At 37.5% G+C, this 26,945-nt stretch overlaps 1 protein-coding gene across 6 annotated transcripts in view; it reads left to right on the plus strand.

Moving 5' to 3' along the window:
* Nucleotides 1-687: 687 nt before the first annotated feature.
* Nucleotides 688-26,945, plus strand: part of SNCA (synuclein alpha) — a 153,352-nt gene continuing 127,094 nt past the window's right edge. The window contains exons 1-4 of one of the 6 annotated variants that reach the window (XM_040237856.1): nt 688-850; nt 3,333-3,478; nt 11,130-11,171; nt 17,775-17,917. In XM_040237856.1, the coding sequence (XP_040093790.1) occupies nt 3,358-3,478; nt 11,130-11,171; nt 17,775-17,917 (306 nt within the window). In that variant the 5' untranslated portion in view covers nt 688-850; nt 3,333-3,357. Of the gene's footprint in view, nt 851-1,665; nt 2,211-2,699; nt 2,868-2,938; nt 3,075-3,332; nt 3,479-11,129; nt 11,172-17,774; nt 17,918-26,945 lie in introns of those variants that run through there. The other 5 variants (XM_040237855.1, XM_040237853.1, XM_040237859.1 and 2 more) reach the window with 5 other exon arrangements.

The following is a 26,945-nucleotide window of genomic DNA, read 5'->3' on the forward strand; positions in this document are numbered from 1 at the left end:
TTATGGATGCATGCTGAATTATTTACAAATGAAAAGATATACATAATTCTTGGGATTTAGTTTAAAATGGGGAATGGGACTAGTGATTAAAAAATGGGGAGTGGATGAGAATATAGATGAAACATGATTAATCATGAATTGGAAAATAGTGAAAGTTGGGTGCTATTCCACCGAGAGTCCTTTATTTTCTCCACTTTTGTATATGTTTGAACATTTCCCATAGTAAAAAGTTGAAAAGAGAGGGATCGATGAACAGAAGGACATAACTTGTTGAAACTCTCAAAGTCATAAAGCAAACCAACTCCCAACCTCCTTCTCCGATCCCAAGGAAGTAAAATATGAATGTTTTGAAAAGACCACTTTTCAAATGAGCCGACCAATAGTGCAAAGAGTTGCTTAAGTAGCATATACTCGCTTCCCATCTCTTTTGGTTTCAAAGGGTTGCTTTGTAGATTTAAATTGCTTTTTACTCACATTTCAGAGTGTGAGTGCAAGGATCAGAGAGAGGTGTAAGGTTCAGAGAAAGCCTTTTTTTCCGCCCTACAAAAAATAAGCACAATACAAAGGAACAAAAAACAGATAGCAAAGATGCGTTTTTCCGTTACAGGTCTAAAAGCATCCTCCCTTCCAGGCAAAGAAAGCAGAGGGAGTCCGTTGGGGGAAGGAGTTTCGTTCTCCATTCCGGTGTGATCTAGGAACAGCTGTTTCCCCTTCAGCTGTTAAAGGTGAAACTGTGTTAAACAGTGCAAAAATTGTCTCGAACCCCTTGCGTGTGTCTGTCTGTGTGCCGTTGTGTGGAGATGGGGTGGCGTGTCAGCACCGAGGACAACGCGAATTGAAAGTCAGGAAGGTGAGTGGTATGTGTTGATAGAATCTCCCTTTTCAGAAGGCTCTGAAAAAAATTGGATATGCGGGTTCAGGAGAGTCAGTCACGCTGGATATGCCTCTTCCATCTAGGCACCAGCATCTGGAAAGTAAATTCCATTCTGAGAATGAAAAACCTTACAGCCGTTGGATTTCGACGGCTGGGGAATGTTTATTCCTTGTTCCACTGATGGGAAAAGAAAACAGCGTCTGGCAGCCGCTGATTGGTGGAAAAGAAAATGGTGATAGTGGGGTGGAGAGAGGATTTGACTAGCCTCCTCCTGCCTCTTCAACCTGTAACTCTTCATTACTAGTCTCCTCTCTACCCACGAGACCATATCGGGCTCATGAGAGGTTAAGAGTAGGCCTAAATCTGGGGGATATTTAAACAAAAGCATCGTTAACCTTTCATCCTACGACCGTTAATCACACTTCATTGGTCTGAGGGAAACGTGCTCTTGGCAGAGCTGATGTGAGCACGCTTCCTAGATTGCCTGTCTCTTTCAGCAGCTCCTCGAGAGACTGGCTCTGCCTTTAGGGGTCGACCTGTCACACTCCCCGCTTCCCCAGGCTGGATCTGACGTGCGGGTCCCCGCGAGGAACCAGAGGGAAAGGCGGAGACAAGGATGGGGGGTGAGGGGAAAGAGGGAGACTTCAGCCCAAGCCTAACACTCGGGATCTCCACGAGAGCGCCCGTGACCCTGAACTCGAGGTGAGCCGCAGAGCACCCCATCCTCCAGTGCCCTAGGTCCAGGCGGGAGGCGGGAGTTGGAGGTTCCGTCTCCCCCGCCCCCATCCCCATCCGAGGAGAGAGTGAAGTGCACGCGGCTGGGGAAGCAGCAAGCGCCGGGAGAGGGGCGGGGAGAGGAGCTAACAAATCAGCCGCGGGGGCGGTGAGAGGAAGGGGAGGAGGAGGACCACGGAGACTAGAAGGAGAGGGGGCGAGCGACCGAGCGCGGCGACGCGGGGTGAGGTGTGTGCTGGCTTTAGAGCGGACCCAGGGACCGAGCCGCGCCTTTAGCATCCTTGGCGCTCTTCCCTGCTCCCCAACCCTTCCCTTCCGACCTTCTGCCTTTTGCTCTCGAATCCTCTCGTGCGGGGGACGAGGAGTGGCAATTCGACGGCAGGTTTGTGGGTTTGCCTCCCACGCCCCCCGCCTCCCAGCGCAGGCTTGTGCTGACAGCCGCCTCCTCTGGGAACCATCCCTCTTCTGGTGCCGCCTCCACCCTTCCTGTGCGCTCTTTATCCTCTCTCTTCCCACCTAAATAACATTTGGGAATTGTTTTTAAAATTTTTTAAGTGGGGGTGGGGGAGAAATTGGAGTTCCGAGGAGCCGAGGAAATCTGGTAAGTGCTTGTGGAACTAACTGGGCAGCTTTGGAAGTCGCGGAGAACAGCTGGTGGGAGGAGGGCCGTCGCGGCCGCCCCGGGGCGCGCGGGCGGGGGTGGGGTGGGCGTGCTGCGGGGAGGACCAGCTGAAGTCGAGCCTCTCGCAGAGGTGAGTGCTTCTCCCTAGGGTGAGCGTGAGGAAAGTAAACTGACCTGTTTGCCTCCCGCTTCAATTACTTCCCTCTTGTAGTCCTCAGAGGCCGAGAGGTCTGGATTCTCAGGGACAAGCCTTTCCTTTGGGAAACGCGAGGATGCTCCAGGGAGTATGAGTATTCAACTTTTGTTTGTCGCTTTCCTTAACCGCCCCTAGTCCGCCCTCTCTGTTCTCTCTGTGAAGTAAACAAGCTGTGTTTGGCAAATCGTTAAGTGGGAGCGCTGAGAGGGCGAGTCAACAGGTGATAAGGGGTTAACAGGTGCAGCGCAGGGTGGGGGGCGGGTTCCAGGAACTGAGAACGCCCCCACGGGTGGCTGGCGCGCCTCCTGAGGCTTCCGTGGTTGTGAACTCGCGCCCTCCTGCACGCTCTGGGTTGATAGCCCAGGGTCGGGTGCACGGTTGGGTGAATTAGAGCGAGGGCGGTGGGCTCGCAGTTGGCCTGAGGTTCAGCCACACCCAGAGTGAGTGGTTCCTTCCCTCCCCTATTCGTGATTGATCTGTTAGCTGCCTTCTGGAATGTGAGCGTGTCCCTGACGCCCCTGCCTTCAGGTCCCTTTCCTTTCCTGTGATGTCTTCTAAACGCTCTTCTAACTTATACTGTCACCATTTGGATCCTGGGAAGTTAAAAGGGGAGTCTGTCTTTCCGTGCAATTCCACTTCGGAAACGCGTAAGAACAGCTCATATGATTCATCCTAATCCATGTTTAGGCGGCTAGACTTTATCCAGCCAAGATGGATGGGAGATGCTAAATTTTTAATGCAAAAGCTAAGAAAAGCCTCCTTTGTCCAGTGGTTGAAATGGAGGTACACTTAAGAGAATGTCACTCTTTTGAGGATTCTACTGATCTTTCAATAGTTTTTACTTTGGGTGGTTCTAATTTCGTTTTTTACGCAGAAGTTCTCAAAGTGTATTTTGTCTTCTCCAGTGTGGTGTAAAGGAATTCGTTAGCCATGGATGTTTTCATGAAAGGACTTTCAAAGGCCAAGGAAGGAGTCGTGGCTGCTGCTGAAAAAACCAAGCAGGGTGTGGCAGAAGCAGCAGGAAAGACAAAAGAGGGTGTTCTCTATGTAGGTAGGTAAGCCCTAAATGTCACTTTGATATTTATTTGGGATTGATGGGTTAGGATGATTGATGCTTTAAATGCTGGTATTTCTCACTTGATTCAGTTTTGCATCTCCACTCCTCAAAGTGATGGGCTGAATCAGAGGTGTGTGTAAGTAGGTGAATGTGTGTGTTTGAGCTCATATGCAAAGTGGGGCTATTTTGTTTTTCCAGACTATTTCATTTGGCAGTAATATTTAGGACTTTGTTTCTTTTTTTAAATGAATGTTTCTATGCGTAAGTAACTATAGCTCTGAGGACACTTTTAAAAACTCAGTCTTAGAAAATATTCAATAGTATCTTAAAATCAAACTCCTTCATGAGCTTTTGATTTATCTTCATGAATAATATATGCTAATTTCAGTGTATTCTAATTTAAAAGTAAGACGTTGATATAATCTTGAGATATGTAAAGAGAGACCTACTGGGACCCTAAAAAGAAAAGGACAGACAAGTCTTTGGAGTTACTTCTTGTGACCACTTGGTAAGTTGGGGACTAAGCTCAAGAAAGTGCTTAAAGGCTGCTAATATCTCTGAGACATTTATATAGTTCATTTATCAAATGATACAATAAATTAGATGCTTACTGTTTTTCCTTGTTTATAAATTCCCACATCAGAGTATTCTTGCAGTGAAGTGAAAGTTGCTCCATCCTGTCTGATTCTTCACATGGACTGTCCATGGAGATTCTCCAGGTTAGAATACTGGAGTGGATAACATTTTCCTTCTCCAGGGGATCTTCCCAACCTAGGGATTGAACCCAGGTCTCCCACATTTCAACTGGATTCTTTACCCACTGAGCCACAAGGGAAGCCCCAAAATGCTGGAGTGGGTAGCCTATCCCTTTTCCAGGGGCTCTTCCTGACCCAGCAATCAAACCAGGGTCTCCTGCATTGCAGGCAGATTCTTTACCAACTGAGCTATCAGGGAAGCCCTACTCTTTTTTTTTTTTTATCTTGAACTGTGTTAGGTTGGGTGTTGTTTCACAAGTCACCTGGAATTCTTTGGGTGAAGAAAATAGGCATACACATAGACACACACTCATCTATAGGGATACAAACAGGCACATGAGCATACATTCACCCACTGCCCATTCTGTCTCTTCTTTTCCTCCTCTGAGCTTTTCCTCCTCTTCCTCACATTCTCTGGTAGCAGGTGTAGCAACAGTAGCCAAAAGATGAGTAATAAAGTGGAGGATGAGCATAATGGATTGTATAGAATACTCTTGTCTATGTCTGTGGGGTGAAAGAAAGCTGTATCGTCTCTTCAATATAGATGGACTGGAGAAAAGTTATACTTGGAATGATTTTTATGAATATTTCTCATATTTTTTCTCACTGTTCATAGACTTTATTTTGGTTTAATCTTACCACAAACCTCTAGTTAAATTACTCTTTATCTTAAAATATATTTTCAGAAAATCATTGAATTGAAAGATGTTACAAGAGGGAAAACTCAATGAGTTAATCTCAGTTTTTTTCTTGGTCAATGTGGATTGTATCTTTCTAGGTGGAATTTGGAATACTGAAAGAGTGACATTAGATAATCAGTATTTTTATATTTGTCCTCAGTGTTCCAAGTTGTACAAGTGCATGCTTTGTAACCATTCCTTGATTTCAGTTACTTTATAGTTTAGTTACTTTTAAGATTTTTTTAGTTGGATAATATTGATTTATTAGTTTTGAATGAGTCCAAGAACCACTGACTATTAAATTAACATGGTGCTGTTTTCCAGGTAATAAGCAGGATTATCATCTGGGAAACATTGTACTTGTTTTCATTTTCACCCATGAGTTTGGGCAAATAAAATAACTTAATTTTTTAGAGATTAATTCTGTTGTTTTCTCTGAGATTATTATATGAAATTTGAATTTGTTTATGTGTACATATTTTAAAAAATAATCTTCAGTGTTTATTATGGTATTTTAACAGAGTGCATTCTATATACTATTTATCAGTTGATATTTTAAAGTCAATTAAAAGTTGAACACAAATACATAATTCAGGATGAAGTATGACCTTGTGAAGTTATAGTACTACCAGGTTTTGGCAAGCTTTTTCCGTAAAGGGGTAGTGAATAATTTTAGGGTATGATGTCTGTTTCAGCTGATCAGCTTTGCTCTCCTGAAGTGAAAGCAGCCATAAACAATAATTAGGGTGACTATGTTCCTATAAAACTTTACTTACCAAAACAGCTGGAGAGTTTATTTGGCTCATAGGCTATAGTTTACTGACTCCTGATAAAATAGGAAAAAAATGTAGATTTGATGTCAAACTTAAATTCCAGTCCAGACTACAGCACTTTTTAACCTCTAGGATAATGGAAAGGTACTTAACATATCTAAACATCACTTTACTCATTTGTAAAAATACAATTTGAATAAATGCAAGTACTTTATGGAGTTCTTGTGAGAACATCATAATAAAGCCGGACATATAAGTAAAAAGGCATACTTTTAAAAAATTAAAGACTTAATTTTTATAACAGTTTTAAATTAACAGAAAAATTGATATATAGAGGCTTCTCATGTACCCCAAACCCCACACATGCATAACCTCTCAAATTACCAACATCCTTTACCAGATGGTACATTTGTTAACAACTGATGAACCTACATTGACACATCATAATCATCCGAACTCCATAGCTTCCATTAAGGATCACTCTTGCTGCAATACATTCTGTGAGTTTGGACGAATGTGGAAATGGCAGTCCACTCCAGTATTCTTGCCTGGAGAATCCCATGGACAGAGAAGCCTGGTAGGCCACAGTCCGTGGGGTCACAAAGAGTTGAACACGGCTAAGTGACTAACACACACACTTTCATCATTATAATATATAGAGTATTTTCAGTGTCCTAAAAATCCTCTGTGCTCTGCTTATTCATGGCCTTCTCGCAACCCCTGGCTATCACTGATCTTTTTCTCTCCATAGTTTTGCCTTTTCCAAAATGTCATATCAGTGGAATCACATATTGTTTAGCCTGTTGAGATTGGCTTCTATCAATTAATAATATGCATTTAAATTCTTTCATATCTTTGAATGGCTCATTTCTTTTTAGTGCCAAATAATAATTCTGTTGTCTCAGTGTATCATAGTTTATCATTCCCCTCCTACATCTTGGTACTTGGAGGGCATCTTACTTGCTTCAAAGAGTTGGCAGTTATGAATAAAGCTGCTATAAACATCTGTTTGCAGGTTTTTGTGTGTACATAAGATTTCAGCTCCTTTGGGTAAATATCAAAGAGCACAACAATTGCTGGGTCATATGATAAAATATGTTTAGTTTTCAAAGAAACCATCAAACTATCTTCCGCAGGGATTGCACCATTTTGCATTCCCACCAATGATTAACGACAGTTTTTGTTACTCTACTTCCTTGACAAAATTTGATGCTGTCCGTGTTCTGGACTTTGGCCATACTAATACATATGTAGTGGCATTGCACTGTTATTTTAATTTGTATTTTAAACTGGTGACATAGGATGTGGAGCATCTCCTCAAATGCTTATTTACCATCTCCACATCTTCTCTGATGAAGTATCTATTAAGATCTTTGGCCTATTTTTTAATCAGGTTATTTGTTTTTTTTACTGTTGATTTTTAAGAGTTCTTTGTCTTCTTTTCAGATATTTCAAAAATATTTTCCTGTCTGTAGATTGTTTTCTTATTCTTTTAAAATTGTCTTTCATAGAAGTTTTTAATTTAAATGAATTCTCACTTATTAAGATTTAATGGAGTGTGTCTTTGGTGTTATAGCTCAACAGTCATTGCCATACTTGAGATTATGTAGATGTTCTTCAGTGTGATCTTCTAGAAGTTTTATAGTTTCACATTTTACACCTAAGGCTATGATTCATTTTGGATTATTTGCTTGTGAAGGATATAAAGTTGTGTAAAATTTTTTCATGTAGATGTCCAGTTGTTCTAGCACCATTTATTTAAAGACTATCTTTGTTCCATTTTATTGCCTTTTTTCCTTTGTCAAAAATCAGTTGATTACATTTATGTTTGTGTATTCCTGGGCTCTCTTTTCTAGTCCCTTGATCTATTTGTTTATTCTTTCACCAATATCACATTGTGTTGATTATGACAGCTCTGTAAGAAGTCTTGAAGTTTGGTAGTGTCAGTCCTCTAACTTTGTTCTTCTTCAATACCATTTTGGCTGTTTTTGATCTTTGCCTCTCCATGTAAACTTTAGAATCAGTTTGTTAATATCCACAAAATAACTGGGGTTTTGCTTGAGATTGTTGTTGCTTAGTCGCTAAGTTGTGTCCAACTCTGTGACCCTATAGACCGTGGCACAGTAGGCTCCTCTGTCCTCCACTATCTCCCGAAATTTGCTCAGATTCATGTCCATTGAGTTGGTGGTTCTTTCTCTCTCTCTCCCTCTCTCTCTCTCTCTATATATATATGTGTGTGTGTGTGTGTATGTGTGTATATATATATGTGTGTGTGTGTGTATATATATATAACATGGAATTGTAAAATCAACTTGGGAAGAACTAACATGTTGTTAATATTCTGTCTTCTATCCATGAATGTGGAATATCTCTCCATTTATGTAGTTCTTTGATTTTGTTATCAGTGCTTCATAACTTTTCCCATATAGATCTTGTATATATTGCATTAAATTTATGCCCAGGTATTTTATTTATTTTTGATGCTAATGTAAATGATACTGTGTTTTTAATTTTAAGTTCTGCTCCATTCATTACTGGTATATAGGAAGGTGATTGACTTTTTAACCTTGCATCCTGCAATCTTTCTATGATAACTTATTAGCACCAGGATATTTTTTATTCATTCTTGACAGTTTTGTTTCATCTTTCCCAGTCAGATATCTTTTATTTCCTCGTCTTATTGCAATAGTTAGGGCTTCCTGTAAGATGTTGAGGGAATGGTGAAAGGGGGTATTATTGCCTGTCTCTGGTAATAAAGTTCCTAGTGTCTCACAATGAAATACAATGTTAGCTGTAGACTTTTTGGTAGATATTTTCTATCAGGTTGAGAAAGTTCTCTATTTCTAGTTTACTGGGAGGGTTTTTTTAATCACAAGTAGGTGTTGGGTTTTGCAGATTCTCTTTCTGCATCTATTAATATGATCATGACATTTGTCTTTTTGAGCCTGCTGATGTGAAGAATTACTTAACTGACTTTCAAACATTGAACCAACCTTGCATACCTATGATAAATGCCACCTGATTGTGATGTATAATTCTCTTCATGCATTGTTGTGTTTGATTCATTAACATTTCATTGAGAATTTTTGTTAGTGTACTTCTATATGTAGGAGCCATGGCTATTATTGTCAAATAAACGCTGCTTGGTGGCTCCAATGGTAAAGAACCTGTGCCAAACAGGAGACCTGGGTTTGATCCCTGGGTCGAAAAGATCCCCTGGAGAAGGGAATGGTAGCCCACTCTAGTATTCTTGCCTGTAGAATCCCATGGACAGAAGAGCTTGGTGGGCTACCGTCCATGGGGTTGTAAAGAATCTGACAGGACTGAGCAATTAACGCATAATTAATGCAGGCACACAAACTCTGCAACAGAATAATTTCTTTGTCAGTGTATTTTCTTTCTATGATTTTATCCTTCATTATAAAACTATTATGAATAACTAGCTTGAAAGATTAGAAGTAACTAGGGAAAATTTTCCTGTTTCACTTATGGCTGAACAAGTTTAGCATACTGTTTTCTTAAGCCTCATGAGAGAGTAATCTCATTCCTTTATAATATACTTTCAACAGCTAGCTTTTAATGCTAATTGATGAACCACCCATAAGGATCAGTATTATTTTTATGTTTTTTCTCCTTTTGTGATATCTTTGTATACAAATTTTCAATCAACCTACTTCAATTTAGTGGACCAAAAATTTCTCTATCAAATGGTTTAGAAATTATAAGTTGATAGTGAAATTCAAAAGCAAAAAAAAAAAAAAATGTAGCTCTCTGCTAAGTATTGTAACAGTAAAGGCAAGAAAATGACCTTCAAAACTCTTCCAGTGACATTCTGCTCAATAAGTAGCAGTGTCAAAACTGTGGATTGATATCAAACTCCCAAGTCACAATTTACTTCACCTCCACCATACTGAGATAGTCAACGTGACATGCACAACAGCATAACTGAGTCCTCGGCAATGCCCAGGCATTATTTCTGATCTTCGCCAGTCTGCAGCTTTATGAAGTCATAAGAGACAAGAAGGGAATGGATGTGGGCTACATCAGCCTAGGGAAGCCATCAGATCCAGGGTCCCTTCAGCTGTTACCTATTAGGAGATCTACTTATCTATAAGGTCTATCTGTCTATCACATTATTGGTGACATACCACTTGGCATGTATTTTGTAGCTTTATCTTTTCATTATAGATGACTTATCAATTAAAAGTTAATCATCAGTAACATATACTACTAAACAATTATGACAGCCCAAAAAAGGTGATTGGTTTGATGGAAAGCAACCTCATTAAGACTTTCTTGTATGTTTGATTCAGGATACATTCCATGATTTAGCCAAAGATTAAATTATCAGGTATAACTGAGGCAGAGAGAATAGATTACAGGCCAACTGTTAAAATATATTTTTACTAGTTGTTTTTAAAAATAAGGGGTTGAAGGAGTGGCAGGTAGCAAGTGATAAATATTCATTTCCCAGTTTTTTGGTCCTAATTTCCTTACATTCTTCTCTGTCTGATAGAATTACTTTATTTAGCTTATAGGGTAGTTTTCAAATGAATTTTCTTTTTGTTGTTATTTTCTCCAAGATCATTAAAAAGCTGTATGAAGTACAATAAAATCCAATATTAGAGAGCTGATGAATAAAATTATTCACAAACTTAATTTTAGCAATACATATTAATAAATTATTTGTGTAAAAATTTGGTAACGGTCAAGATTTGGGGAAAATTCCTATCTTGCCCCTTCTTGAAGCTAGCATTAGTCATACTTCAGTGATAAAATACTGTATTCCTTCTAAAGGCTTGCCTGGTTTCATAGAAACAATATGGGCTTAGGGTCACAGAGCCCTTAATTTGAACGTGCTTGTAGCTGGTGACTTCAGACAAATCAGTTAACTTTAATTTGTATTTGCTTCATGCAGAATAAAATGGGCATGATTTGAAATGGAGATTTATCACAAACATTAAATGAGATGAAAAATGTCTTTTTCATAATAGATGTTCAACAACTATGAATTCCTTCTCTCCTTCCCCCATTCCTTTGTGTTCCATGGGTTAAGTAATCTTTCTCTGTACTGCATTTTAGTAGAGCTTCTGCAGTTCTGAATCCAAAATCACCTTCCCAGCCAGACCCTGTGTTTTCTCACTTTTTCTTTTCAACTTTCTGTAAGTTGATATGTGAAGTGGGACACAAGGGTTGAAAAGCTATTACTGTATGCTAAAATCTTAATTGGAGCTTATCCTGTTAGCTTTGCTTTGTTGTATTTGTTGTAACGGTTACTGAATTTCTTTGTTTTAAAATTTTTGCTCCCTGAAGATATCTTTACATATGGGTTTTTGAAGAGTGAGATATTGTTTTTCCATTAGACATATTTAAAAATAGCTCATTAGCAGTAAACATGACTTTGAATTTTATGGTTTGAATTTGTTTGTTTTTGTAGGATCCAAAACCAAGGAAGGGGTAGTTCATGGTGTGACAACAGGTAAGCTTTGTGGAACTTATATTCAAGGATGATATTGAAAATATCTAGTAAGCAGGATAGCCCCAGCACTGATCGTTCAGGATGTAAATATAAATAACCACTCTGCCCATAGAGGAGCATTCTAGAAAATATCAGCTTTGTTTAATCTTGATTCTTTATTAAATATTAAATATTTTAAGTATGTTAAGCATTTGTTATAAATAAGTAAAACACAGTGTTTGTAATTGTCAAGAATGTTGACTGGATTGACGAGTTTCATTGTTTAACTTACAGTAGTGTAACATTTGAGTATTCTGGTCAACTTAATGTTCTGGCAAATAATGGTGGAATATCATATAAGGACTGCCATTTTTAAAGAGTTGAATGAAAATTTTCTATAGAGTACAATGAAATATTCTGACACTAAAATATACAAATTATAATACTTCCTTGACTCAGAAGACATTTTAGGAAATACCCTTGGGATGATCAGTAAATTATTTATTGTATTTCTCTCTGTTTGGCCTAATTTCACCCAAATTTTGAAATTAGGTCTGTAACAAGATTACAATAAGTGAATAGCAAAAATAATGAAAATTATGGTGGTGATGATGAGGAAGAGGAGGAGGATAATGATAGAAATAGAAAAGTCACAATTTAGCAACTTTAATATATGGACTTGCTGTGATTGAGTTTTATGTTTTATGTACTCCAAGCTATCTGACAGGCATGATAAAATAAGATATAATCATACGATCAGATGTAAAATATAACTCATATGATGAGAAAACAGTAAATATGGCAGGGCCTCAGCAAAATAACATGCTTCTATTGCTAAGTTATAAAATAGATTTTGAGAAAATCAAATGGGAAAATTAATACAGTGTTTTAGTTAAGGCCACAAACACTGAAGCCAGAACTCTTTAGTCCAAATTTCTGCTTACCCCTTACTGAGCTGTGTGACTGTTCTGCAAGATTCATTGCCTCTGTGTGATTCAGTTTCATCTGTAAAAGAATTCAGTGAATGAGAATATATATAAATACCTAGAATACTGAAGGCAAATAGTATGTATTACCTAGGTTTTACTGTCATTTTGTAGTGAATCTACCTTGAACTATAGTTTTGTAGCTAGTGGAGAAAGGTATTTATATGACTTTTATACATACTATATAGTCCATGGAATTCTCCAGGCCAGAATACTGGAGCGGGTGGCTTTTCCCTTCTCCGGGATCTTCCCAACTCAGGGATCGAAGCCAGGTCTCCTGCACTGCAGGCTGATTCTTTACCAGCTGAGCCACAGGGGAAATCCAAGAAGGGGTAGGGTAGCCTATCCCTTCTCCAGCAGATCTTCCTGACCTAGGAATCGAACCGGAGTCTTCTGCATTGCAGGCAGATTCTTTACCAACTGAGCTCTCAGGGAAGCCCTTTTATACATACTTTTGACTAAAAAAGTTAGAGTATAAAATCAAAACAGGGAGTTCTATGGTGGCCTTGTGGTTAGGATTATGGGTTCTCACTGCCATGTCCTAGGTTCAGCCCCTGTTCAGGGAACTAAGATCTCGCAAGCCACATAGTGCAGCTGAATATAAATAAATAAATAAATAAATAAAACAACCCTTTGAAACTAATTCTTCTAGAAGCTAAGTTAAAGTATGCAACCTACATTTGCTCTGTTGGAATTCAGTATATATAAACTGCCCTGTAGGGACCTTCTATAAATGGCATGTTATGGAGTATGACTTTTGTAAAAACTAGTTATCAGACAGTTGTAGACTATGCTATATGAAGATAGTCTACGTGGATTAACAGCTTTTCATTGTAATAACTGAAGGAGAATCCATATGGCTGAAAAAGCGGATAAGCATGTTGCAAAGTTTAGAACCTGTGCTAAAAATTAGAGAATAAACTAGTACTACCACCAATAGAGGCTATGCAGATGGGCCGCGAGGATAACTACTGACAAAATCAGGTGAGTGTTTTTAGAATGATAGAAGGTACACATGAGTGTTTGAGGTGTTTGTGTGCACGCATGTGTACACACTTGGCCTGGTACAAGTAAGGCAATATTTTGCAAATTGTTTCTGAAAAACAGTAGCCTGCCAGCTAATGTTTCCATGGTTTTAAAATGTTTGGAAACTTTGCATATCCTGTCTTCCTTTTAGGATATTAAAGAAACTGAGCTGTTCTATAGTAAATAAATTTACATAATTTAGTTTAACCCAGGATTTCCAAAACTCATTTGACTTTCTTTCAGTAGTTGAAAAAAGTAAAAGTCACTCAGTAGTATCCCACTCTTTGTGATCCCCATGGACTACACAGCCCATGGAATTCTCCAGGGCTGAATACTGGAGTGGGTAGCTGTTTCCTTCTCCAGGGGATCTTCCCAACCCAGGGATCAAACCCAGGTCTCCCACATTGCAGGCGGATTCTTTACCAGCTGAGCCACAAGGGAAGCCTTTTCAACAGTTACTAGAGTTCAATTCAGCGAGTGTTCCCCAGAACACTATGGAAAATCCTTCTAAGCAGGGAGACCATGATGATTTTGGTATGGGCAGTATTTACACCATTGCACAAGTGACGTAAAATGCATTTACATCATTGCACCAGTCAAAGACTTCCCTGGTGGCTCAGATGGTAAAGAATCTGCCTGCAATGTGGGAGACCTGGGTTTGATCCCTGGATTGGAAAGATCCCCTGGAGGAGGGCATGGCAACCCACTCCAGTATTCTTGCCTGGAGAATCCTCATGGACAGAAAAGCCTGTTCATGCAGGTTGCAAAGAGGCAGACATGACTGAATTGACTTAGCACAGCACCAGTCAATCACCCTGGCAGTAGTAAAATATCAAAAATGTAGTTATAAGTAATCTGGCCATGAAAATTGCAGTAGAATAAACCAGTTGCAATAAGGGCCATCCCTCTCTCATATCAGATAAATTAATTTGTTGAGTAAAGTTATTTCATGTAAAATTCTAAATTCATATTATAAGGGTAAATAAATGATTAAGGTAATAACCTCAGCAGTTAATCAGAGAGAGAATTGGTTGCTTTTTATAGATGACCTAAAATGTTTATCATGGTACATAATAAATACTAAATAATTGTTATTAATTTTGTTATTACTTTTAAAGCAGGGAAGTGAGAAACTGTTATAAAGTGCATAACATTATCAGCTAATGTTAAAAGAAGAATTTCCACAAGATTCATTTCATTAACTATTTTGTAGAAATACAGACTGTAGTAAACTTAGGCTAGGCGTTTTCTACCTACAACATCCAGGGAAAATTAATCCTCCCAGTTAGATAATCTGAAGATAAAATCCAGAAAACTCTACCTTAATCCCTGGCTTTTTGATCTCAGGACATTATTATTTCAGTTGTCAGTACATCACATTATAGGAAAATATGAGAGTGCACTTAATCTGGGCTTATTGAATGACATGCCTTTGAAGGTATTAAAAAGATAATTTGATATAAGCTGACTCATTCTCATTTTTTCCCTCATGAAAGTATGATATAAGAAATTCCTATTGTTGGAGCTCTTCTGCAGGCTTTGATTCTTACACACAGAAATTTGTTATACAATAATGAACACAGTTAATTTTCAACATGTTACATTTTAAATTTCCTTGTTAAACTGCTTTAAAATATAAATATTTGTCCTCATATCTGTAATTTGTATACTAATTCAAAACTAGATCTTAATCTTATAATTTTTTTAATGTTATAGGTTAGATTTATTGTCTATTCTAAAAGTTGATGTCACATTTCCTTTGTGGAATTTTATTGTTAATTAGAGTCAATAATTGTTGAAATTAATGTATAAATTACACATATACACAAAATTTCTTTTAATGTACTCAAAATTATTTAATGAGTATTACTATGAAATAAAGAAAATATGATCTCTTGATTTTGATCAACTCAAAATATACTAATGGAGGTGGATAGATATACTGGGAAATCAATAATTATAGTACAAATAAAAAGTTCAGTAGTAAAGATATACCTAAAATTTTATGAGCACACAGGAGGAGGAAGAAGGACAGTTGTTGGGAAAAGAGGTTATTAACATGGAATTTAACTTTCGAGGTGGATTTTAACAAAGGGGTTTAAGGTCAGTAAATTATCTGCTAGATAAATCAGTTCCTACAGAAATCTTAAAATGTGTCTATCAGGGACTTCCCTTGTGGTACAGTGGTCAAAACTAAATGCTTCCAATGCAGGGACCTGGGTTCAATCCCTGGTTGGGAAAGATCCCACATGCTGCATGGCACAGCCAAAAAATAAAAATAAATTAAGAAAATAAATAAAATGGTCCACCACTGCTATATGTAAATTCTGCCATTTTTTAATGTAGATAATTTACTTATTCCTACAGTGGTAAGATCTAATAAATTATAATAAACTACAAAGTACATTTTACTGTGCAGTTTATGTGCATTAAAAAAGTATGTATATAAATCTAGAATTATAAAAATAAACTTTCATGGCTGGCAGAAGAAAAATTATGAATCTCTAAAAAGATCAAAATTTATTTTTGTCTTTGAGATTTTATAACAAATGTTCATTTTCAAGTAAAATTTTCTACTTGTGTTCTTAGAAAAGAAAAAAAAAATGAGAACTTGAAGCCCATAATTCACTATTTTTAAAGCATCAACATTCTGGAAATGTTTAAAAACATGAGATTTCCAGTACAGTTTTTCACTGGCATTTAAATTGAACTTTGCATTGAGTATAGCCATGACTAGTTGGTAGGCATCCACCACATCCCCAGAAGTAGCAAAAGGCAAATATCAAGCAATACCTGCTGTGAACTCTTCCTGCATTTAGACTCTTGGGGCCACTTTCATTTCCCCCTATTGTCTACACTGAGGAGTGAGACTCATTTTCCTTTTTTCCTTACGTACCTCCTCAACTTCCATGACCTACATACTGTATTCGAAACCCAGTTGTTTTGACCACACTATTACTGTTTAGTCGTGTCAGACTGCAGTGCTCTGAATAGTAGCCCTCCAGGCTCCACTGTCCATGGGATTCTCCAAGCAAGAATACTGGAATGGGTTGTCATTTCCTTCTCCAGGGGAATCTTCCTGACCCAGGGACTGGCCCCTCCCAACTGGTGAAATGAAATCTGTACAATAATCAGGTGACTAGCACATAACACTTAACAGCTCACATGGTACAACTCATTGAATTCCTCAGAAAAGAAGGCAAACATTAGATATGCAAGACCCAGGCTTTATGAGTGTAAGTGTTATAAGGTTATAGTTCAGTTTAGTTGTTCAGTTGTGTCTGATTCTTTGCCACCCCATGGACTGCAGTATACCAAGTTTCCCTGTCCATCACCAACTCCCGGGCCCTGCTCAAACTCATGTCCACTGAGTTGGTGATGCCATCCAACTGTCTCATCCTCTGTTATCCCCTTCTCCTGCCTTTGATCTTTTCCCAGCATCAGGCTCTTTCCCAATGAGTCAGTTCTTTGCATCAGATAGCCAGATTATTGGAGCTTCAGCATCAGTCCTTCCAGTGAATATTCATGACTGATTTCCTTCAGGATTGACTGGTTTGATCTCCTTGCTGTCCAAGGGACTCTCAAGAGTCTTCTCCAATACCATAGTTCAAAAACATGAATTCTTTATAGTCCAGCTCTCACATCCATACATGACTACTGGAAAAAGGTTTGGGTGGAGAGTTGTCTTGTTTCCCTTGACCTTGAAATTGTTAAAAGTGTAGAATCTCATCTTTTACTGCTTTTTCACAAAACTCTTAATTAATTGAAACAAACTTTTTTATTGCAGCTTTGTTTATTTGATATTTGTATGGAGTTAATATAGAAAGATTAATTCAACAGTTATATATAGTCTTAGATAATTTTTGATATGAGATCGAATTTCTTTCTAAATCTAATCCCAAACTATTTATACCATCATTTTAAAATTTAACTTATTTTTAAAAACCTACCGAATCTCCACATTTTATTTTTAATGAAAAGAAATTAAGTGTGCTCAACAAACCATTTCATTTCATACTTTAAGTCCAGCTCTTTTGTTCCCATTAAAATGACTGAAAATAAATCTTAACACTAAAACTCATTCTGTTGCAACTACCTGATGTTTCATAAAAGGATCAGCATAGTCATCCCTCCTTCCGTTGTTTTATTTCTGATGGTACCATGTGAGAGCATATATGTGTTCTGTGACTCAGAAGGTGTGATGAAAAAAACATGCTGAGTGAGATCAAAGACTTGGCATTGAAATTGAAATAAAGAAATATTTCATGCTGAGTTTGATACAACTACACCTGCAAGCCTTGCTTTCTGTAAACTTTCTTTCATAAAATGTAAACCAGAGCGAAATTGCTTATAGCCCTAAATTGGTGATCATTAGGCTTAAAACACCTTTAAATATCTGCATGATTGCGTAGACTGTCTTGGCAAAGAATCTGTGTTTGGCTAAGCCACGCTCACTTAGCAATCTCAGTAACTTTTTCTTCTCCTGACTCACCAGTTATCTACGTGTGTGAATATAGGTCTTTGGAAGTTGATGGTTAGTGGAAGTGAAATTATTCCTAGTGGCTGTTGGTCCACCATCCCTTAATCTGTCACTGTTTTTGATTCCTCCCAGTGGCTGAGAAGACCAAAGAGCAAGTGACAAATGTGGGAGAGGCAGTGGTGACAGGGGTGACTGCAGTGGCACAGAAGACAGTAGAAGGAGCAGGGAGCATTGCAGCTGCCACTGGCTTTGGCAAAAAGGATCATTTGGGCAAGGTAGGACTGTGTACATCTTGTTACATTTCTAAGCTTGTGGATCACCATTGCATTTTCAGCAAGGCACAGAGGCAAGAATAAGATGCTTACTTGCGGGAGAGCTGACTGAGCTTCCCTCATTAAAAAAAAGTACTCCCTTTATATGTATTCTTTTTGGAGATACCCAGATAAATGCTGTGAAAATCGCACAATAAATGTGATTGTTTTATTTCCTGGAAAAAAAGAGTTAATGAAATGAACAGTGTAACAAATGTCTAAAAGAGCTGTGACATTTCAGAAAGAATGGGTGCTTTTATGTTGGCTGTGAATCTTGGAGTTTTTCTTTGTTGGAGTATAGCAAAGGCTTTGTGCCCAATCTCTAAATGTTCAAAATGAAAATCTTTTACTTAATTTCTTTATAGTGACATCGTCTCTTATTAAATGGCATATTTGCTTATTATATGACAATTCATTGCCAAATATATGTTTGTGGAAACTGAGGGGCTTGGGGTGATTTTAAAATTCTTAGAGTCCTCACTTTTCCTTTCTTGACAAATATGAGACTCTAGGAAAATTATTCAAGAGTTAGGACTTTCATTTTAAACAAATAAGCAACAGAAAATGAGGTATCAACTGGAAGATGAACATTTTACAAAATTCACGACCATAAGCAGATTCTTTTTTTTTTTAATTGAAGTATAGTTGATTTATAATGTTGTGTCAATCTCCGCTGTACAACACAGTGACTCAGTTATGGTCGTATATATATTCCTTTTTATATTTTTTCCATTATGGTTTATTCTGGGTGATTGGATATAGTTCCCTGTGCCACAGTAGGACCTTATTGTTATCCATTCTAAGTGTAATGACTTGCATCTACCAACTTCTGGTCCATCTTTCTCTCCCCTCCATCTTGGCCCCACAAGTCTGATCCTATGTCTGTGAGTCTATTTCTGTTTTGTAGATAGGTTCATTTGCATCATACTTTAGATTTCACATATAAATGGTATCATATGGTATTTATTTTACTCTTTCTGACTTCGCTTAGTATGATAATCTCTGGTTGTGTCTCTGTTGCTTCAAATGGCATTATTTTGTTCTTTTTTACGGCTGAGTAGTATTCCATTGCATATATGTCACACCTTCTTTATCTGTTCATCTGTCAATAGACATTTAGGTTGTTTTCAAGTTTTGGCTATTGTGAATAGTGCTGTTACAAACATAGGGGTATGTGGATTCTTTTGAATTATAGTTTTGTCTGGGTATATGCCCAGGACTGGGATTGCTGGATCATATGGTAATTCTATTTTTAGTTATCTGAGGAACCATCATCCTGTTTTCCATAGTGGCTTCCCCAACTTATATTGCCTCCAATAGTGTAGGAAAGTTCCCTTTTCTCCACACCCTCTCCAGCATTTATTATTTATAGACATTTTAACAATGACCATTCCGACAGATGTGAGGTAGTACCTCATTGTCGTTTTGATTTGGATTTCTCTAATAATTAGCAATGCTGAACATCTTTTCATGTGCCTCCTAGCCATCTGTATGTCTTCTTTGGAGAAATGTCTATTATGGTATTCTCATTTTTTTGATTGAGTTGTTTGCTTTCTTGTTGTTATCGTTGAGTTGTATGAACTGTTTGTGTATTTTAGATATTAAGCCCTTGCCGGTTGCATCATTAGCAGCAGAATGATTTTTGGTTTTTCCCTGCCACAAAGGCTTCCTGGCTATTCTTTGAACCCATATAGTGTACCCTTGCCTTGACTCTTCCCACTGTCTAGAAAGCTCTTCTCCAGTATAAGTAACCCTGACTCACTCCCTTATCTCCTCAGGTCTTCGCTAAATAACACCTTCTCAGTGAAGCCTACCCTGACCTATTTAAAATTGGAACCATTCTCCTTACCTCTGGTGTTCCTAATTTTTCTACTCTTTTCAAATTTTTGGCCAAAGCATTTATCACCTTTAAAAATAATAACTGGCTTAATTATTTTTATGCATATTGTTTATTTTATTTCTTTCCTTCTGAAATGTAAGCACTATGAGGATAGAAGATGTTAGTTTGTTCACTGATATTTCACAAGTGTCTAGAAGAGTACATGCAGGAGAAAATTAAGCAATTTTTATTACATTAAGACATAGAACAAGGAAATTAGTGATGTGTAGAGTGACTTTTATTTCTGTCTTTAATAAATATGTGTGTACTATAGCAACCATGGCTATTCAACCATCCAAAAGTTATCATCAAAATGTTTTGGAATAGATATCCTGAAATCTGTAAGAAAAGTATTTATTTGCTGACAAACTTCCCTGAATTGCTTCCACTCCTTCTAATCCTATGTAGCAGGCCTACATGAATGGGTCATTAAAACAGTGGTAAAAAGGAAGGCCTGAAAATATGTGACATGTTGAGATTTTATTATATGTAGTTATTACATTGGTCTGCGACAATTGATTCTACTCATGGAAAATCTGGACTGGCCTTCCAGTGAAGTTCTTCATCTAATACTTAAGTATGTGATTGATGATAGTATTCCTTTGTGCAGAATATGCTCTTGAAATAATCTTATTGCTCACGCTAATAATTACACTATTTCCGATTTTCCATCTAAAATTATAATTCCATGTGTAGCTTTATTCCATTTTCAAAACTAGGAAGGACCCTCAGATTTTAGTACAGAGGCAACTAACATGTTTTGTTTCCCAGATCCTTGCCAACATAATGGAAACTATGGACCCTCTTCCCAGAAAAATGTACACACACACCCCAAAGGGCTTAATGGGATCATGGAAACCCATCAACAGATAGAGCTCATGATTTAGACCAATTTCCTGACTGTACAGATGAGGAAATTTAGAGAGGGGAAGTACTCAGTCCAAGGTCACACAGCCAATTGTAATAGACTGGATTCCAGCAGTGCTTTTCCATTTGTTATTGTCACGTCCCCAACCCCTTCCTCAAAATTTACCTTCCTTTTGAGTTTTCATAAATAGAATTATGGACAAGCAGATTCAACTGGAAAAACTATTTGCTTCAGAATATTACGAAACCAGGAAAGCTTGTACTGTCCTTGTCTCACCCTCATTTAATGTGTACAATGTAAATTGAAAATAAGGCATAAAAATGTTTCATTTCTTACGAAATTAGACTTTGTACACTGCTAAACATATTATTGTTTATTGTAATGTTTTAAAGCAGAAGTCTAAATGATGTGACAAAGGTAACCATTTGGAGATATTTCTCTTATGGGTACTTGTTGTGTCTTACAAATGTCCAAAAATGAAAATGAAGTCATAACCCTAAAAGTTACAGCATAGTTGTAGCAAAGAAAAAAAAAATTGAACTGGGATTTTAAATGGCTGGTTTTCATCCCTGTGCTGTCACCAACAGGCTGAATGACCTTTTGAAGATCTCCTAAGACTCTTTCTTATATAATGAGGGATCTATAATATAAAATTTTAAAATCCCAATTTAGCAGTAGAATTCTGTTTCTGTAATAACTAATGAAAGATGCTAATGAACTTTCATTTTGGCCACATCTATGGGATGCTAAAAATTCTAGAGTTTAAACAAAATCATTGCATTTGTTCACTATGAAATGTGAAGTAATTTCATCCTTTAGACTCTGATCAGAGTGATTCTGGTGAATGGAAATAAAGCAATTTGTTGTAGCTTTAACCACTTGTTAATGACTTCATTTTGACACACATTATTCACTGAAGAAATAATACTTGTTCACTGTGTGCCATAAATTTTGCTAGATATTAAGATTAAAATTATGAGAAAACCATACACTGTTTTCTCTTCATTGTACTTATAGTCTAGTGACAAAGATCAGTAATAATCATCTAATTACCCATAATAAGTGGATAGTTATAAACTGTGAAAAATGCAATGGTGTGCCTAACACCAAGAATATCTAACTGAATGCTTGACCCAGTTACTGTGGATTAGGGTAAGGCCAGATGCTCCCTTGGGGAAATGATGTCTGAACTGAGATCCAAAAAATGACTAGCAGTTATCAGAAGTGAGAGTTAGAGGAAAAGCATTCCAGGCTAAAGCATCAGCATGAGAAAGTCCAATGTGGTAGGAAGGGACCATGGCAAATCAAAGGACAGCTGGAGCCAGAGAAGATAAGGATGTAGCCAGCCCACATCACAGCTAGCCATGGTAAAAATATTGGTCTTTATTCTAAAAATAAAGGGACCTATTCAAGTATTATAAGCACTTAATCTGGATTTCAGGTTATAGGTTTGCGTGTTGAAAAGATATCTCTGCCTGTAGAGTGGGAAACAGATTAAAGAAGGGAAATATTGAAAATCAGGAACCAGTTAGTGGACTACATGGAAAGAGGAGATGATTGTGAATACCAAGGTGTTGGTGAGGGAAAAAGAAAGAAATGGTTTAATTTAAAGACTACACAGGAAGTAATATCAAAGCGATTCAGAGATATATTTTACAAGGCTTGGTGGAAGAGGAATGTGACCAGAAGAGCTACTGAGTGTTGCTTGTTGGAGTGGATTAACAGCTGCGCCATAGTCTTGGTGGTTGAGGCCTCCCTTGAATGTCATGATTCCTGCAAAATGACTGGCTGCCCTAGTGCTCAGTGCTCATGCACTTTCAGGGTACTTGGCCCATCATTCCCTGACTGATGAAGGGACAAATCTTCCTCCCTCCCTCCCTCCCTCCTTCCTTCCCTTTCTCCTTTCTTTCTTATTTCCATTTTGTTTTTCTAGACCAACAGTTCTAGTAGCTCATTTTTATTTTTCTCTCTTTATTTTCTGAATTTATGCCTTTGAGAATATTTATTCTGGTACTCATCTCCTTTTGATGTTAATAGAGATGTATGACTACAGATACCTAAGTGTTTTTGTGAATTTGATCGTATAGATGAAGCCACCCTTAGTAATAATTTCTATGATACTAAAGGACAAATCAGCTGTCATGAATTTTAAGAATTTTTTAAATCAGATATTATTAGCTTCTTTAATACATCAGCATAATCGATCTACTCATCTATATTTTTACCTGTGTAAAACCAAGAAGTTGCCAACCATACAATTCATTACTTGAGGTTCATTCACTTGATTGGCACAGTAAGAATAGTCTAAATATGCATTGGCAGAAGTATTCAAGTTTTAAGTTCAAACAGCGATGTTATACAAGTAAAATTGGTAACTTCTATTGAGAACAGATGATCCTCTTGTACCAAGAATATTATAAAAGAAAGACACTTGAGTGTTATTATGTAGTGAGTGCATCTAGGTTTACAATATACAGCTGTTCACTGCAGCGTTTGCTCCATTCCATTTGCTCAGTAGTGCTCTGCATGTGTTTTTTCTCAAGTAAATCCTTAATGAACAAATAAACATCTCTTTAATATTATCTAGAATGCCCTAAAAGAGTTGGATCCTCAGTGTCCCTGAAGTTTATATCTTTGTAATTTTCTGCCCATGTAGAAAGTGAAAATTCTGAATAAACTAATCAAGGCCACTGCTTAACAAATAGTATAGCTTGTTGTTCAGTCGCTTAGTCATGTCCAACTCTTTGTGACCCCATGGACTGCAGCACGCCAGGCTCTCCTGTCCTTCACTATCTTCTGGAGTTTGCTCAGAGTTATGTCCATTGAGTCAATGCCATCCAACCATCTCATCCTCTGTTGTCCCCTTCTCTTCCTGCCCTCAATCTTTCCCAGCATCAGGCCTTTTCCAATGAGTTGGCTCTTCCCCTCAGGTGGCCAGTGTATTGGAGCTTCAGCTTTAGGATCAGTCCTTCCAATGAATATTCAGTGTTAATTCCTTTAGGATTGACTGGTTTAATCTCCTTGCAGTCCAGGGGATTCTCAAGAGTCTTCTCCAGCAGCACAGTTTGGAAGTATCAGTTCTTTGGTGCTCAGCCTTCTTTATGGCCAGGTCTCACATCCATACATGATTACTGGAAAAACCATAGCTTTGACGACATGGATATTTGTTGGCAATGTGATGTCTCTGCTTTTCAATATGCGGTCTAGGTTTGTCATAGCTTTTCTTCCAAAGAGCAAACATTAATTTCATGGCTGCAGTCATTGTCTGCAGTGATTTTGGAGCTCAAGAAAATAAAGCCTGTCACTGTTTCCATTTTTGCCCCATCTATTTACCATGAAATGATGGGACCGGATGCTATGATCTTCGTTTTTTGAATGTTGAATCTTAAGCCAGCTTTTCCACTCTCCTCTTTCACCTTCCTTAAGAGGCTCTTTAGTTCCTCTTGGCTTTCTGCCGTTAGTACAGCAGTCAACTTCATTATCACATCCCATTTAGGCACGGACCTATGTACATGGAGATGAATAGATTTTGTGCAAGAAATAAACTTGAAATACTTATAATATCAGATACTTGAAATATTCAGGTTTCATCTGTTTATTGTTTTTTTCAGAGCCAGAATAAAGTTCCTAAACAGTGCCATCTTGAAAAATTAACTGAGATTATAAATAAACAGTATCCCAGAAGATGATGATGTCGAATGCGTAGAAGCGTGTATACTCTGTGATCCTGCCTTAATTTGTAGACTAGCTCACCAAGTATGTACTAGGTGAATAAGACAAAGCTGAAATGAAAACTGTCAGATTGACATTAAGATTTATAACATTTAAGTGTCCTTCTTTTCCTTGATTTACGAGAGCTGTCATGTTTAGCTTGATACACGTTTGTATGGAAACACTTGATTACCACAGACCTTTTAATTAAATGATTAATCAGATGATGAAGGTTGGCATCAGCTAATTCATTTAAGGCTGATTTCACAAATAAGCCAAAGGTCACAGGTGACCTTTCAGATTTCTTTGAAGAAGTATACACATATCATATACACGACTTTATTATTGTTTTTAAGGTGGTAATATATGTCAAGATTAGTGAAATATTTTAATTTACAGTAAACATTTTCCTTTAATGTTTTTTAATAATTGAAATAATATATTTTCTCAAATAATTGGTAGTTTGAGTCCTGCCTTGTGCTTGAGCATAACCAACATAATTGTTCATTGAATTTAAACCTAAACTAAAAGCTTTGGTGAACAATGCACTGCCTGATTTGTTTGTGGTGGAAACAGTGTATGTTATTAATATCATTGTAATCTTTGATTAAAACATAATGTGGTAAATAGGGGAGAAACCTAATTTACCCAATTGCTTTGTTTCAAAATGACTATAATCAATAATATTTTGCAATGTAGTATGTAAAAGTCAATATTCTATACTTTTATGAAAGTCTACTAATGCTGTGTTAACTGTGTCTATTTAGAAACTCATCTCTTATGATGAGATTTCTCTTATCTAATATTTCACCAGATTCTTGATGGATGAATCATGATTCCTATGCTTAGTTGTTTAAAGAGCTTAGACTCTTTGTGACCCCATGGGCTGTAAACCACCTGGCTCTGCTGTCCATGGGATTTTTCAGGCAAGAATATTGGAGTGGGTGGCTGTTGCCTTCCCCATGCAATCTCCTGATCCGGGGATTGCACCTGTGTCTCTTGTATTGCAGATTCTTTACCTGCTGAGCCATGTTTCCTAATGACTCTTAATCTTATAAAATTGTAAGCAGGAAAGCACCTTCTAATTAGATAGAAGATTATAAGGAACATAGACTTAGGATTACATTTTCATTACAATTCAATAGCATTCAGTCATTTAATAGGTATTTGTATGTGCTGGTTGCTCAGTTGGGCACTATGGGGAATGCAAAGTTGAATACCACGTGAATGGCTCTGGTCCCAAGGAATGTGCAATCCAGGCAGGTGACTGATTTATTAACCGCTGGGAAAAAGGAGCATCTCTGGTCTTTGAGAACTTGTTTTTGTAACACGTATATATCCATCATAGGAAAAACACTTTCTGTTTGAAATGAGAGAGACTTATCCTCTCAATAAATATTATCCTTGAATTTTGTTTTTGACAGTAGACTATGGAATCACCTCATGCACATGGAGATAAGAGCCACGATATTCTAGTTGTTGAGACACAGGAACGTAAAAAGACTTGCACCTGAGTTCTGGCACCAGGGGTAATAATTTGTAAGCATTACAACCCTGCAATATATACGACTAAGATCCAGTTTTAGTCTGCAGAGAACTGATCATGATGATAGTTTTGTTTGTTAGAGAAATATAGGAAGAGAGTGATAGAACTGCTCCAAGGCACACCAGCGGACAGCTTCAGATCATATTTGTGCATTTGGTTTATGCCTTCATAAATGTTTGAAAGTGAAAGTGAAGTCGCTCAGTCATGTCCGACTCTTTGCGACCCCGTGGACTGTAGCCCACCAGGCTCCTCCGTCCTTGGGATTCTCCAGGCAAGAGTACAGAAGTGGGTTGCCATTTCCACATGGATTAAAATTCTGCCGAATGCTGTGTGAGAGCAATGTTCATACTTTTATGAATTAATTTTCATTGTGCCTGTGGCTAACATCTACTGCTACCAGTCCTTTACATGCAAAATTTACAATATTCTTAGTGGCAACCCACCCCAGTTTTCTTGCTTGGAAAATTCCATGGACAGTGGAGCCCGGCAGGACACAGTCCATGGGGTTGCAAAGAGTTGGACACGACTGAGCCCACACACACTCATTAATCAGATACTATTATATGTCAGATTATTTTAAATTTAGTTTTTTTTAAACTTGTATTACCATCTGAGCCATATTTTCACCTTGTAATTCAATCAAAAGCCTGGAAAATAACATTAATAATTTTAAGTGGTAAGAATAAAATGAGTAAGATGTGTTTATTGATTATGCATAGAGTAATCTTATTCCATACTTCACTGATAATCAACTTGCATGTTCCTAAAAAGCAAGAATGATTTGATTTTTTATCCTGTCAGATAAAGGCTTTTAGTTTTCTAATTTTCAGGGAAATGTTTGGGGATTTTTACTTTGTCAAGATACAATACAGAAAGAGATCCTAGGTTCTCAAAACATTCAAAATAGAAATCTAGAACAAAATTTGTTTACTTGAATTCAGAGGAATAAAAATAAGATAAATGAGATGCCAGTTGTGTTTTGCATGCA

The sequence above is a fragment of the Oryx dammah genome, unplaced genomic scaffold (genome assembly GCF_014754425.2).
Source record: "Oryx dammah isolate SB20612 unplaced genomic scaffold, SCBI_Odam_1.1 HiC_scaffold_3, whole genome shotgun sequence".
Taxonomy (NCBI): Eukaryota; Metazoa; Chordata; class Mammalia; order Artiodactyla; family Bovidae; genus Oryx; species Oryx dammah.